Here is a 16,307-nt window from a genome sequence, read left to right on the forward strand (position 1 = left end):
GCGGTCTCCAGGTGAGCGAGGGAACGATGTAGGAGGTGAATGACGGCATCATCCGCGCCAATGCCAGGCTGGTAGGCAAACTGAAGTGGGTCCAGTGATGAGCTTGTTAGGCGCCGAAGCTGAGCCAGGACCAACCGCTCCAGGGTCTTCATCAGGTGGGATGTCAGAGCCACCGGCCTGTAGCTGTTGAGGTCCTTGGGGCGTGAAGTCTTTGGCACTGGTACAACACAGGAGGTTTTCCAGAGCTGTGGGACTCTTCCCAACCTCAGGCTCAGGTTGAAGAGGTGCTCCATCACCCCACACAGTTGGTCCGCGCAGGACCTGACGACCCTCGAGCTGATGCCATCTGGGCCCGCTGCCTTCTTGCCATTAATCCTCCTCAGTTCCCTCCTAACCTGGGTGGTTGAGAGAGACAAGCTGGAGCCTTGTGTTGAGTGTGTATTGGATGCTGTTGTTGGGGGTGGGGGGGAGTGAGCAGGGTGAATAGAGGAGGTGTGAAGTGTCTGAGGTGTCAGAGGTGGAACAGCAGCAGTGGGGGTGGGTGAGTCTGCAGCCGATGTTGTAGACTGTCTCATGGTTGAATCAAATCTGTTGAAGAAATGATTCAGTTCATTTGCCCACCTCACATCCCTCCCAGGCAGAGAGTTCTGCTGTTTGTGGCCTGAGATGGTTCTGAGGCCTCTCCAGACTTCACCAACGTTGTTTTGCTGAAGCTGGTTCTCCATCTTCTGCCTGTAGCTCTCCTTCCCATTCCTTATCAGTCCCCTCAACTCTCTCTGCACCCTTTTCAACTCCTCTTTGTCTTTGGATTTGAAGGCCCTCCTCTTCTGCTTGAGGACAGCTTTAATTTCTGGGGTAATCCAAGGTTTGTTGTTGGAGAAACACCGTACAGTCCTGGTAGGTACGGTGTTATCCACACAGAAATTAATATATATTAAAGTCACCTCTCATTACCAGCATCTGACTGTGGGGAATCTTCAAGTGTCATCCATGCCTTATAAAATGTTTCGCTTTTAACCTTGAAACTCTCAACCTATAGCTTAAACATTTCGAGCTATTTAAACAAAAAAAAATCAAGTTCTATTAACCATCGCCTTTGTTAAAAAACACCGCAGGGGAGTTTCTACGGAGGAAAAAGACGTAGTGAGCCAAGGGTTACTGTTTTCCAGAAACTTCTGAGTGAGTTTAGATGACTGTCATCCAGTTTGTAGCCAACTAACATATAACAGCATCTCCAAAAATAATCTTGGCCGTGTTTAGGTTGAAGCCAGAACAAAATGTCCACAACGGAAAAAAAGACGAACCCTCACGCGCGCACGTGAACGCGCACCGAATTCCTCTGACCAATCAGCATTGGGAGAGAAGCCCATCTCTTGTGCGTCCTCGTCTCCGCTCGGACTTTTTAATCGCTGTTTGTCTTTCGGAAGTGAAAAGGCACGCTGCTGGGCTTGTGTTTTATTTTTAAATCTACATTTTTTAGCCACACATGGCGCGACTTCCTCAGAAGTTTTGGTACCACTTCTAAGTTGGCGGTTGCTATGGCTGCGAGTTCATGCGAGGCTGGTAGAGAGGGAAGTGACGAGAGGCACTGTTGTTGGGACACGTGACTAGAGCTGCACTGATCTGTTTTGACAAGCAGCGGGGAGGGAAGTGAGGCAGACTGTAAGGCATCACGACTAGGAGGACTCACTGTTCCTTTCATCTGCATTTCGCCTGAATAATATCAGTACCGACCTAGTCCTCTAGTTTTAGTAGTCAGCTGGTGTCAGCGCCCTGACAACAACGGTTGCTCCTTAAAAATAGAAAAAAAGCTTGTGGGAAACGTCGCCGTCGTCCCCGAAGCGTTCGGTCGGAGTCGGACTATTTGTTGTCGGTTTGAAAAGTTTTAATGAGGATCACAAAGGAAGTCTGTACAGGTGGCGTTTCTAACGCAAAGTAGATGGCGACGATTCGAGCTTTGTTGACGGGCAGAAAGTGCACTATGTCCGTGTGATTATCGCTGGTTATCGTTTCGCGAGAGGAATGATAACGCTGAAAATGTTCTCGTCTTAGCAGAGAAAAATACCGAGACCGCCCGTCATCGGTATTAGCAGCTGAGCCGTGGCTACCTGTGCTACATTACTGGGGGGTTGGGGATGTTTGCGAGGTCGTCGTCACTAGCACCAGCTTAACAATACAGAAACAGTAGGGGTTATATAGTTGGTTGAGTTTGCTTTCTGAATAGCAGTGCTGAGTTAGCAAATCCCCCGCGTCTTGGTAGTTAGGAGCCAGCCTTACACAAACGGGGACACCGAAATGAACCACGACTTAACTACGGTTCAGGTGGTGGAATTTGAGACTAGCTGCAAGAGTAGCCGGCTTGCTAGTTAAATTATTTGCAGTCAGAACGGCTAGGCGCAACCAAGCAGACTGACAATCCTTACGCTCACTGTAAGTGGCACACGCTATCTGTTATCTTTGTGTTTGACAATACAGCGCGACTGGATGGGAGCAGACAGTAGCATGCTAACAAAGCAATGCTTTGTTGTTGGATAGGGGGCAGTTGGCACCAACACGCAGGCTTCACAGCTGATATTATTGCTTAGGTAACGCAGCAGCTCTCAGTCACAGAGAGGGGTTTAAGGGGGGCAGACGCCCGTTGTGTGTGCTGTCCAGGCTAGGTGTGTTAGGAAAAAAGAAGACTGGGAAGATCTCTGCAGGAGCACCTGAAGGCAACCTGATGACACTGGACAACATGAAGCCCGAGCGAGGTATGTGTGCCACCAGAAAAACACGCATACACAGACATATATTTATAATGTATCTCCCTGGGGTGGTCAGTGTTTGGGTAAGTTGTGCATTTCCGGCTTTTTTTTAATTTCCTCATTTTTTGCATCAGCATATAACCTGCAGCTCTTGTTTTGGTAGTCTCTTGCACTGGGCTGCTGCAAAATATTCTTGACACCCACCCTGTTGTGGAAATAAAGCTCCTGCCTTATGCTCTGCAACCTGTTTACAGCTCACTGTATCTGCAGCAAGAGGTAAAACAGGGACGGAGGGGGACATCCTTGTTTCTTTCAGTGTGATTATGCTAATTATACCATTGCATCAATTTGCAAAGGGTAACTCGGTGCCTAAATCTCTGCCCTCAGACTGTTAACAATAGGTTTTGTGTAAGCTCCTTTATTATGTTAGTTGAATTATTCACTAACTAAATGATTCATTTGGTGACTGAGTGGTTGTTTGTGACCCAGAGTTGTGGTTGCTTGAATTTGTGGAAATTCCAAAATAGCACCATACTTGGGAGCAGTGAAGGCTGACTGTTTTCAGCCAGTTATAGTCTTTGTGTTTACATATGTTGTGAAACTGCAGACAGGCTGCTGACTGGTTTGAGTGGGCTCTTACTTAAGCACGATATGCAGATAATAGGACCCTTACACCGCACAGTAAACATGTGCCCCACAAGGGCATAGGCTTTTAATCCCAGCCTTACCTTTCCTTGCCTGTAGGATCCTTTATATAGAAACACAGAGCCAAACATTTGTGGGATGTGCTTTGCCAGAGTAAAGGGCACACTGGTTGACATAGTACAGTGTAATTATAGCCTAATAATGCAGCACAGCATACTAGGTCAACTAAACAGCCAAAAACAAACCTGCTGGTGCAATTGATTTACAAATAATCTGTATGCGTCTTCCTGCCTTGTGCAGGCCAGTAGATTGAGAGCTGTTGGCCTAAAACACATTTCTACAGTGCGTCTGTTCTTTACCCTTCATGGATTATCGCTGTCATGTTCTAATTATGAAACCCTGTGCCAGTAGAAGCTGCACCACAGCAGCAGCTCACCGTTTGACTGGCAGATACCGTGGTGCTATTGTTATTTTGAACATACTGTGCTGTTCTTGTGGTGGAGATGCCAGATTGCTTATAGGCTAGATGCCTTCTTTTTCTTGCTTCATTTCTCAGAGAAGGGACTGCAGTGGAGAAGAGAGGAGCTGTTTACTCAAGCAGCGTTTTCACACCTGAACTCTGGACACTGTCAGAGTAATTAGGACAGTCACTATCCACAAAGCTGCCCTTTATCACATGAAGGAGACAGCATGAGATAGTCTCTGGACATTTACCTTGGGGATGTTGTCACATGGGCTCAGAGTTTCATCAGGAAAGCTGCTTATTGGGATTGGGATTTATTTTCTTAAATGCACATCAAATGTCTAAAAAATAAAAGTTCAGTGATATAGCCCATATTGGCTTTAAAGATGATCTACTAACAATAAAGAGAGTAGCACAAATTAGTCAACTTGATGAAGGAGCAAGTAATCTACTGTCCAAAATAATGCATGCTAGCACAGGTTTTATGCATTACCTCGGTTACTGTGCATAATACCTGCATTGTTCTGGATTTTATTTTTGTTTTTAACCTGAATACCTTGGGAGGCAGAATCAGACATTAATCTGAAACACATAAATAAGTTCATTTGCGATGTCGCAGAGCTGTGTGTGCATGTGCACTCCTGAGAAAAACCACACAAAGCATTGTGTGAGCTCTGGAGTTCTCATGAAGGACTCATCTCTGCATGGCTGAAAACCTGAAACTCAGTGACAAGCTACAGGGAAGCTTTGGCACCACATTTACATCATTAAGCCATTCACTCATGCCAGTACAAACTCATTCTGATAACATTTCTAAATGATTTACTCTGAGCATCATCTATCACAGCCACATCAGGAGAAAAAATAAGACAGTGTCACAAACCTTATTAAACAACATTTGTGTGGTACATTTAAATAATTTCTTAGCAAAATTTTGCACTGTGAAAGTCAAACTGTTACAAATACACGGGCAATAAGGCAAGCAGGAAAATCAACCATGTCCCTGCTTTCAGTAACAAAATTTATACTGCACCTATTCAGTAAATGCTGACACTAGCTTTTTACTGGTAAAAGAGGGCTTTGCACTGCTGCTGATTGTCAGTAAATCTGACCCCTTGTGTGGGCAAAGACCTTCAGGCTATTGAAGGGCACCAAGGTCAGACTGAGAGTTCCTAGGAGTGCCTTGCTTTGTAAGTCCAAAAGAAAAAACTGAACAAGTCCAGACACATCTATTTCACACTGTCTCAAGTAGGGCTGCTCGATTATGGCAAAAATGGTAATCACGATTATTTTCACTGAAATTGAGATCTCGATTATTTGACGATATTTATTTAACCCTTTAAGACCTACCATTGAACCAAGTCCACCAGAGCTTACCGTATATTATTTTTTTACATGTTGTAGTGCCATTTGTGGGAGCATTTCAAGTTGCTATACATCAATACAACTGTTATAGCCCATATTTTAATAATATGTATGCATTAAGTCCATAGTAACTACATTAATTGCAAAAAAGTGCAATAAGCTACAAAAAAATTGAAAATCGTTTTTGTTTTGTTTTTTACATATATTTCTACTTGGAGAAATTTAAGAGGTTTGTCCCTCAAAACTTTAAATACAAAAAAGTTGCAAACAATAGTTTACAACAACAGGAACTTTATTTTGAGTGTCTTCATAGTTTTATTTTGGAGATACAGCAATTTTTATATACTGCAGGAAAAACAAAAAAACAATCCTATGATGCAAATTTGCAAAGAAAACAGCAGGTGCATCAAAACAAACTATTTCCAGCTGTGCAATTCGAGTTCTAAGCATCCCAGAAACTATTCAGAAAAGTCAAACATGACTTATAAAAACACCAGTATAGGCTTTTAAGGCCTACAAGTAAAAAACGACATTTTCCGCGAATATGGCGTCACTTCTGGTTTTGGACGAACAGCTGATCGGCTCGGCAAAGCGTGTTTCTGGAATATTATGTTTTTGTTCCTGCAAGCGCTTTTTATGCAATTTTTTGCAAAGCTTTATGTGGAAGGAAACCGTGACTGAGGACAAGCTGATGGTATAAGATGTAAGTTTCATATGCAAAAAAAATTATTGCGCTAGCTTACATGGTTCAGGTTCTACAGGGATTTAAAAATAGTTACACAAAACGGAGCGTGCTGCTCTGACCGGCTTTAAAGGGTTAACAATAACAATGTATTGAATAATGACTTTAAAAAATAATATAAAATAGTGTCCAAATACTGATAACAGTGCAAATGTTTGCAATATAAGAAATAAATGAAAAATATAAACATCTATGTTTAGTGAACTTTGCAGTGTTGCTCTGTGGTGCAGCTACTACACCGTAGCAAAGTTTACACACTGTGTCTACTTGATCCACGTCTGACTCCGCGAACCCATAATGTTTCCACACCACTGAAGTTTTTGGGGTTTTTTTACCTCTCTTTTCAACCAACGGCAGTCACTCTCCTCTCCAAATAACTTCTGCTTAGCTTTCCGAGCTTCCCTTGGGTCCTCTTAATTGTTGTGACACGTGTTCGAAATGCAGAGAGGTGCGCTCGATTTGCCACACGGAGCAGCGCGAGAGTAAAGCTTGAGGGAGGTGCTAATAATCGGCTCAGTCATTTTTAATGATCGTTGAAAGCCCAGATCGTAATCGTGATTAAAATTCGATTAATTGAGCAGCCCTAGCCTTAAGTTGTACTGCCTCTGACCTCCTGATCAGCTTGGCGGAAAAAGTCATACCTTCTGGGGAAATGATAAGATGAAAAAGAAGTACTCTGCCACATCTTGCTCCTTGCTTCACCATTAACCCTTTTGAGATAGAATTAGTGGACTTAACAATGGTCAAATTCAACATATCAGACTAGTCTTTGTGCTGAGCAGACCTATCAGATCCCATGTAAGTTGGATGAAAATGCTCCAAATTTTGCGTTTTCTTATCCCTTCATGAGCTTAATGAATTCATACACGCAGGAGTGCATGTTTTAAATTTAAAACCACAAAAGAGCACTAATGTCAGACCCTTTCTCAGGTATCAGTTTATCAGATCTGATATTTAGGGGAAAGAAGCAAAATCAGTCTTGGTCTTCAAAGAGCCCAGCTCCCAGATAATTTGGACATCCAAGAAAAAGAAAAAAAACTTTTCTTAAAGTTCAGCATCTCTTTGGGGCCTTAGTGAAGTGTGTGTTTGTTATTTATGAAAAAAGGAGCACTTATATTCTGCTCCGGGGCCTAACCAGAGTCATCTGACCCCCTTGTTTTTCTGTGAGTTGAGCTATGAGTCAGGACACCATGTGTGTGAGTGTATTTGGGTGTGAGAACAGAGTGAGTGTGGCACAGTATTCAACAGATTGCTGTCTGCCCTAATAAGCGCTGTACCGTTGAACCATGTGGCTCAACTGACAGCTTTTACAGGTGCCATAAAGAACAGCTTTGGAAAACTCCAGAACCATTTACACTAGTCGGGGGGGAAATGGCTTTTTGTATTGTTCCAAACTGTTGCTGCTTAAGTGTGGTAAAGCTGGGTTTTAAAAAGACATAAGTTTTCTTTGTGTAGCAGAGGAAAGCACGATTCAAAACCACTTTGGAATTGTTTATGGTATAAAATCCTCCGTTTTGCTCAGCTGTGGCCTTTTTCACTCTTAGATGAGTGGAGGCTCATTACAAATAAAAGCTGATTTGCATTAGATGTTGACTAGGGATCATATAGATGAGTAATGAGCAAGTTTCCTTATGCCCTCAACCACAGCTCTCATTGTCCACTTTTCAAACAGTATAGTCTGAGATGATCTCAGAGCTAGTCATGTCGGACTTAGTCAGCTGGCAAGCCTCAGTTCTGCATTTGTGCTCTCTATAATGCTACTTGGTGTGTTTGTACACCAGTGCTTCCAGTTGAAAGAGGAGTCGAGTACAAGTCCACCTTCCCCCACCCTCCAGGCTTGTACCACTGCCTGCCTTCTGCCATACGTTCAGCCAGATTACAGCTGCCTCGAGATGTCCCCAACACTTGCCAGCGGATCAGCGTCTACACTCTCACTGATGAGAGACCTAGATAACGCCGAGCGACATGCACTGTTGTCCCGTATAGCACCTGTCTAGTCTCGTGCTGTCTTTGCATCCTCCTCAGCTGTGATTTACCTCCACAGCAGGAGGCTGACACAACAGGTGCTCTCTTCTGTTTTACTCCTCTCACACAGTTGGAGCCATCATTGTCTTTTTTAATTTATTTACTCATTTATCTACCGAGCTTCTGTTCTCAACATGTTTTAGCTTCAGTGAAGTCCAAAGTTATTTGGACAGAGTTTCTGTAATTTTTTTTCTCTAAACACCATCACAATAGATTTGAAATAAAGCAATTATGATGAGATTGTGTGGAGAAGTGTAGATGTCTGGCTTTAATTCAAAGGGTTTAATAAAACGATTAACCATTTAATTTCATTAAATCAAATTCAGTTTTATTTGTATAGCACTGAATCACAGCAATAGTCATCTCACTTTATATAGTAAAGTAAAAAAAAAAATCTGGCCATTTATGCATTATCCCTCCTGATTGTAAGGCACCTGAAAACTAAAAATATGAATATATTCAATACAAAACTACTTTATTGTTTTTTTTATTTTAAGGAATGTTTGTTCTCTTTGTCTGTTTTTTTTTTTTGTTTGTTTGTTTGTTTGTTTTTTAACCTGGGGATATTTCTTCTGTCAAAGTCTTGCAGCTGGAATTAATTTTATCTTCTAAGTGCTTTTCCATATTGCCTTTTCAATACAACAAAACAGCCATTTGCTGACCCAGCTGCAATGAACATGGATATTGGACTGCCCATTGTACACCCAGCTTTAGAGCTGCCTTTCGCAACGAATACCATTCAGCTGTGAGTTACTATCCTGGCCCCTGGTGTAATCAGCCTAAATCAATGCTGTTGTGACAGGTTTCACTGTAAGTAGCCTAGCCTTGCGGTCGTATGGGATTGGGCACCCACTCCTCCCAGACCAGTAATGCTCTTACATAATGCTTGAGCATTTTATTAAGAACACCAAACCTTTATCTGGACTTAAATGCAAGTGTGCTCTTACCTTGTATGTACATTCTGTGTGTGCATATATAGACGTGAAGTTTAAGATTACTACTTTAAAGAGCTTTATCCTCACGCAGACATAAAAGCAGGAACACTTAGCCCAGCCACTTTGTTAACCCGCACTGTTAACACGCTTTTTGGACAATCAAAAATACAGAGTCCACAATTGGCCCTGGACTGGCTGAAGCAGTAAGTAGCAGCATGGGTCATATTTCTACTGCCAGTGAGTGATGTCATTGCTTGTTTGTTCGTCACATCCTCCCGCCCCTGTGGCTCCTCATAGCCAACCAGCAGCCAGCTCTGCAGGAACAGGAAGAGCCATCTGGGCCTGGTGATTTTTCTTGGTGGGGGTGGTGTTGTGGTGATGGTGGTGATGTCTGTGTCTCTTTGTCTCTGTGCATTTAGTTTCTTTGTTTTTAGTTCTATCTGTCACTGATTACTGATCTGTTTAGTTTGTCTCCCTTTTATACTTTTAGGGTTTAAAAAAAAAAGAAAAGAAAACTAGATGAATTCACTAAAATCTAAATTTACCCTTTAGTATAAGCTTTTGAATTGATGGAGACAAGCTAAACAGCATTAATGCAGTAAACAAACCATGTTTCTATGTATAGGAACTTAATCTCCATGAAAAATCAAATCTGGGTGGTGCATCCTTCCTTCCACTTCAAGTTTTAATCCCTGATGTGACATAACAACCTCGCTGTTACACTATAAGCTCTGCGGGATGAGCCCTGTTAGCTTGAAAAGCACAAAAATACAAGGCACTCATGCTTGTTAGAAATATTTAGAGTATCCATTCATTGGTTTCTGAGTTATTTCTGGAACTGAGAAACCAAAATGACAGCTTCTTGTTAATCTCAGCGGTGTTTGGAGACAGTATGTTAAGGGATGTGTGATTATCACTCTTCTGCCAGGTCTGAGAGGAGGGAAAACCTCCTGGCAATTACTTTTCTTTCTGACTTCCTTGCTCCACTGGTTTTCTTTTACTTCTCCTATCTCCCTTTTCTCTCCTCCCCATTTTCTCTCCACTCCTCTGTATCATATCACATATAGACCTCAGCGTTTAACACCCCCACCTCCACTATCTGCTGATAATATTGAGAGAAAAAACATATTGACAGAAATAGGGCTACCTTGACTTACTATTTTATACACAAGAACTAAATACCTGACAGTGTACCATGTATCTTTACAGGCTTCTCAAAGAAGGCATTATGCAAATATTTGTATGTGTAATAATGCAGGGAGTTCAGGAAAAAGTCATCCTATTGACTGGCAGTCAGAGTGACTGTGTCATAAAGCAAATGCAAATTAAATTTGCATTTCATGCTGATATGACCAGAAAGTCAAGAGTGGCCAATGAGTCCAAATCTAAATTTTATCTTTATGAGAGCTTCTGTGTGTAAATTACATTGTTCGTATTCCAGGCATTGCATATAAAAACATTTTCTCGACTGTGTTTCATTTAAAGGTGTGCTGGTCAAGATAATTCCCATTTGTGATACAGTGCAAACCTGGGGCTTGGGTGTCTGCTCACAATCCAATGCCAGTATTGCATTTGATAGCTGTTTTCCTCATAAGAGACAGGGAATCTTTTATATGTTTTAAGGCAAAATCAGGATCAACCTCAACAGCGCTGTTTTATCTTAATGAAATAAAATGAGGAATGAACAGATTTCAAAGTTTGTTCAGAGAATGTATTTATTTGTAAGTAAAATAATAAATGACAGCAGGTCCATGATAAATGCAGTGGAGAAAAAAAGGGTGATATTCGCATAATTGATTAACGCAGTCTGATTAGGCTTCTAACACACATGTACAAAACGTGGAAATGATGGGAAACATCTTATGTGAAATAATGTTTAATCGAATCCCAGCATGAGCTGCAGTGATCCAGTGTCCTTCTTGCCTCTACTTTATGTAACTTCTCTCAGACCAAACATAACAAGTGGAAATGAAAATTAGTAGAACTAGTAGTAGTAAGTTAAAAAAATATGCAAAAATACAAGTGAAATGCCTCCAAACTGCTATGCTGTTAGTTCTCCTGATAGCTCCTGCTGCCACATTGCAAAGTAAACACAAAACAACACAGAGCACTGAATAGTTCAGCCCAACACGTCGTCACCAATACCTGATCCAGCTAAGATCCAATCCAAATCTTATAGCAGTATAAATATTCCATTCTCTAACCAGTGTTTATAAAATCAAAACCTCTACTGTCAGTTGCCATCATTTTTGTTTTGTTTTGTTTTTCGACTGGTTGATGTTTAATATAGCCTCAACAGTCCAGAGTGAATCAGAAGGCTTTTGAATCCTCTTGAAGGGTTTAATTTCTGTTACCAGACACCACATATCTTTGGTTGCAAAGAGTCTTACATAAGCACCACTTTAATCAAGTTCACACACCACACACCTCACTGGCTTCTCTGTTCCCATGCTCACTGTGTGCTGTTGTGGTCAATTACTAAAAGACCAAAGTAGGTGACTCAGAAATGAAATGTCAGATGACACTATTAAGACACAAAATACAAATAAATAAAATAAAATAAATGCATTGTTTTCTGTGACTGTGATTCTGTCGACTTATCAAATTATTAGATGCAACTTTTTTTTTCTTTCTTTTGTAAATTTAATTGGGTTCTTCTCTCTCATGTGACCTCTTCTTTTAGAGTAATGAAATAATGGGTACACATACACAAACACACAGACTCCCGGTGTCTGTTAATGGAGAACACCTTCGGGGCTCTTTGTGGAGGCGTTAAGCACATTGTTTATTAACCACAGTGTTAGGTTGAGTTAATTTGAAACTCATCACAACTACCCCCTCTCCTTAACTCTATTGTCTCATCTCAGTTCTTTCAGGCCAACAACCAGGCTATCTAATGAGTCAGGTGATTCCTTATCACTCCAAACATTGCTTCATCCTCCCAGCAAACCAGCTGACAGTCACTCTTTCCTGCTCAACTGCGTTATTGTTCTTTTCACCTTTGCTCGACAGGCTTTAGTCGTTAGATTTTTTTTTTTCATACAGGTATATGCTTTTAATGAATGCTGTTGAAATTTGCTGTCAGGAGCTGTAACCTTGCCCTTTCCTACCAGATTAATCATTCTGTATAACCCTGCCAGCAGTAAGGCAAAGGTTTAAAGCAACTGTGTCAGCTTTAGCCTTTTGATTCTTTGTCCACAGCAGCTATTTCCAGTCTCCAACCAAATCAGTCTGGCCCACTTTTTACACAGCCTTTGGAGCTACACTGCTCGGGTTGCTTAATTCAGACTCCCCTTTCTAGAAATTGACACTAGCAGCACAGGAGGGGTCAAAGGCCTGTGCATTTGCGTTAGACAGGGTAGCTCTGATTACAGAGAGAGGCTGGGTTGTCCCACTGCCCTAGTGTCCTGTCACTGCCAGCATTCAGCTTGCTGAAATTTAATAGTGGTCTTATGTGGAGTGAATATAACCGTAAAAATTACCAGGATTTTGTTTTGTATTTTAAATTTATCATAAAAATGATAATGTTTTCATCTTCATTCCAGCACATCTAGTATACTATCAGGCTGCGTGTTTGTAGTGTTCGGGAAGTAATGCAAGATAAGAATCCGAGTAGATGTAAAGTAGACTCTATAGTGTACATTTAAAGGCTACGTTAGAGAGGTCTACTTAACTGTTGGCCCCACTGGAGCTTAGCAATTCTCACTTTGACCACTGCCCACCTTGTCCACTATTGCTGTACTTACTCCACTCCAGTTCAGGTTAGATAACAGATATTAGTTAGACAGTGAGGTTGAAAAGAACCACTCTTGCTTGAATAACAGAGGCTTTGTGCCTCACAGCTCCAGTGTGTGCAAATAAGGTCAAATAGGATACTGCAAAGAGTTGAGGTCAAAAAGGGCACCGTGGAAGGGTACACCGGACCTTTAAAGATACTGTTATGGATATTTCAGGTGAAATCGGGGGGTATTTGGAGACCTCCAGGAAGAGGTGATTAATTATTATTACTAAATGTCACAAATGCCTGTCTTTTGTTAAATCTCATGAAATTTTACTGTACTTTTCATTCTGCTTAACTGTTGTTCATTCTGCTGCATTTACACCAGGAAGCTGCCCAGTGTAACCAGTCTTATACAGTTAGCTGCCAAGCAACTCATTTGAATAATAAGGGGTTTAAGTACCTTACTTAAGGACTTCAGTTGCTATAGTTGTCAAAGATGAAGGGAACATACTGCATCTCATTTTTAACCCTGGATGTCTGTACAGGATTTGAATTTACACATTTGTATTCACTGGCTAGCCAAGAGTGTGCAGATTTACAGTTCAGAAAGGCTGTAGAAGCTGAATTTGCCAGTCGGTATAGTTATAGCTGCGTTAATTACTGTGGAGGTTCAGTGAAATCCTGCAGACTCATTACACTCCATCAATTGCAGTTACCTAACCACAATAACCTGCCATTGTTACTGGTTCTTTCATCATCCAGTATTGACCTAATACTGTAAGAAAGCTGAACAGATTTGTGTGTATGAACAGAAGTTTTCTTGGTTTTGAACTCGGTGACATACAGTTTTGTTCTCATTAGCCAAATGAGAAATATCCACCTGTAAGTTGGACATGGAGATGAGGATATGTAAAGTAGTAAAGTCGAATAGTAGCAGTTTAGACAAGATGCATAGCTCTTTATAGCTCTTTTATAAAATAAAAAAGCCTGAAGTTAACCTTTTGCACCTCAGCTCAGATTAGGTTTGTTTGTTTAGTCCTTCGGAGTCCAGTTAAGCTTCACAATGGTGATTTTTTTTTTTTTTCCCATGAGCTCAGAGGTTGTTTATCATGTAACATCAGTAGTATGTTACTCAGCTACTAAACAACAGCTCTTGTTTTATGTCTGACAATAATGGGTGTGATAGAGAGGACAAGGTGGGGTGCCAGTCTGGGTTGTGCATGTGTTTGTGTGTCTGTGTGTCATTTGTCTGTTGGCAGTTGGAGAATAAAAGCTGAGTTCACAAAGAAGGGTTCTCCTCAGCTGTAGTGGGACTAAAGTCCCTTAGCCAATCAGAACTTGTTGCTATGTCTCATGTGAATCTGCCCCTTTGTGTTGTTAGTGGGAGAGGGACACACACACATTACAGAGTCCATAGTTTAAAGGAAAGTGGGAGCATTTTCAGAAAGGCAGAGGAAAATCCCAATATAGTCTTTGTAAAACTAGTAGTTGTCAACAGAGTCCAAGGTTTAGTGGTGAGATACATTGGCAGCCAGCTTATTGATGAAATTTAAAATACCAGGGTCTCTCACTCTGTTAGTAAAAAACTAAAACAACTGAGATTTGTTTTGTTTTTAAAATTGAAGCTGGAGTTCTTTCTTTATGAGAGATCTTTACCATTATTTACAGCCGCTGGCAAAAACATGCCGGTTTCTTGGCAGACTTCACCACTTCCAGTGTTTTGTAATCTTGTAACACAAGGCAGACAAAAGCAGGAAAGGTGAGCTGGCAGTGATGTGTGATTCATGTTTTAAAACGCTATGGAAACACAGCTGACCCTGTTTATTACAAGTGAAGTTAAGCAAAGCAACAGTCCTCTGCTGTTTTACCGCAGAGATGGAGAGTAAAAGCTCTGTCTGTATAGCGATTCACATTAGAGTACCATAAACGCTGAGGATAACATGCACAGCGACCTAGAGAGGGCTCAGCACTCACAAAGCGAGCATGATCACATAAACAGCTTAACTGTCATAACAGAAACTCATAATGTGCAAAGCAAGGCCGTGGCATAGAGCACCTCACTGCACCCTTACAGAGCACAGCTGAAGCGTTAACTGTCACTTGCGAAGACACATATTGGCGCAGATCATTGCTACACAGAGACACTCTTCAATCACCGTGACGGGAATCTTTAACACAATTTTCCTGTTGCCTTGGTAACACGTGTCCCACCCACCTTTCTTCCCTGGTCAGCAGTTATGATCATTGATCACAGTCTTCTTCCATTCCCAGGTCAGTCAGCCAGGAGGAAAATGACTAAGACCATATCTGTTTTTCTTCCGTTTGTGTTGGAAGTTGTTTTTGTTTGTTTTTAATAAGAAAAGCGGAGGTTATTTATTGCTACAGAGCCTGTGTGGTTATTGCTGGTTCTTCTTTTACAGGAAATTTAGCAAGATTGAAGCTTTTAGATTTCTTACATGGGTGCACTGTGTTCGGGAGCACTTTTAAAACTGGCAGATGTTGAGAAATAGATATAGTAAAGCTTCTTATTTTTCACTGGTGAACCTCTTTAAAAATTTTGTCATCTGTATCTGATAAATGTTGTTAATTCAGTTGTCTGAAACCATGTGCATCACAGTGTTGTTTCCTTAGAATTTCCCACGATGTTACAGTTTTTGGTGATACTCTAAGCTTCTTGTTAGCTCGTGATATGTGGTACATGGCATGGGGGTGGTTTTTTGGACCAGCTTGTGAAGTTATACAAGACTGTTCCCTCTATCCAGATGTTTGACTTTTTTTGTTTTTGTTTTTTGGCTTTAACTTGTAACCCGGTCCTGTGGTTGTGTGTTACTGTCCCAGTGTGAGTAATGGTAATTTTAGATGAAAGCTGTAAACCAATATGCTGTCCCAGTCAAAAAGTGATAAAGTTTTTGATCTACAGTAACTAAAATTAAAGGTTATTATTTTGTTTCATGGGCTCGTTGGGATTTAGTGGTAGTACTTTTTGACTGTGTTGTGTTGACTGGCAACAAAGTGTCAAAGTATTTGGGTCAACCAAAACTGTTTTAAATCCAAACTCCTGTTTTTGTTCAGCACAAGTATTTTTTTTTTTATAACCAAATTCACGCATCAGCATTACAGGATATATCATAGTTTCGCAACACTTCACCAATATAATGTCTTTAATGCAGAGGAATAGAAACAGTCATTGGTACTGTGGATTTTTGATGAGTTTTCTGACAGTTTACTGGAGAAAACCTTTTAAAAAAAAAAAAAAGTGCAAGGGTGACATCACCATGTGGAATAAATGCCTGGTCCAAACAGCCTATATTATATGAAAGGTCTCCTTTTTACCTACATCTTGATACCCAGCTCATTTCTAGCTGTGATATTCACTATACTTTTCTAATGTAGTTATTTTTAACGCACAGAAACTTGTGTTATTGCTGTGAAATGGAGAAACAACATTGTTGTTCATATATATATATATATTATAGTTTGGAAGTATTGCATATTGGTCAAACAATATTAAGACCTAAGGCAGTTTTTCCAAATCCTTGGGAGTTTGAGAATACAGAAAGGCCTCGTTCACAGAGGATCTCCGGATTTCCCTTTGCAATTTGTTGCCTGTTCAGCTTGTGTCAGTTTTCTTTTGGCATAAACTAGTAGGTCCCTCTTAATCTCTTAC

General features: G+C 41.0%; 1 protein-coding gene across 1 annotated transcript in view; it reads left to right on the forward strand.

Moving 5' to 3' along the window:
* Positions 1–943: 943 nt before the first annotated feature.
* Positions 944–16,307, forward strand: part of atosa (atos homolog A) — a 41,055-nt gene continuing 25,691 nt past the window's right edge. Inside the window, exon 1 of the mRNA XM_082538461.1 lies at positions 944–2,750. Coding sequence (XP_082394587.1) covers positions 2,720–2,750 — 31 coding nt within the window. The 5' untranslated portion in view covers positions 944–2,719. The remainder of the gene's footprint in view (positions 2,751–16,307) is intronic.

The sequence above is a fragment of the Aulonocara stuartgranti genome (genome assembly GCF_965226115.1).
Source record: "Aulonocara stuartgranti genome assembly, chromosome: 1".
Taxonomy (NCBI): Eukaryota; Metazoa; Chordata; class Actinopteri; order Cichliformes; family Cichlidae; genus Aulonocara; species Aulonocara stuartgranti.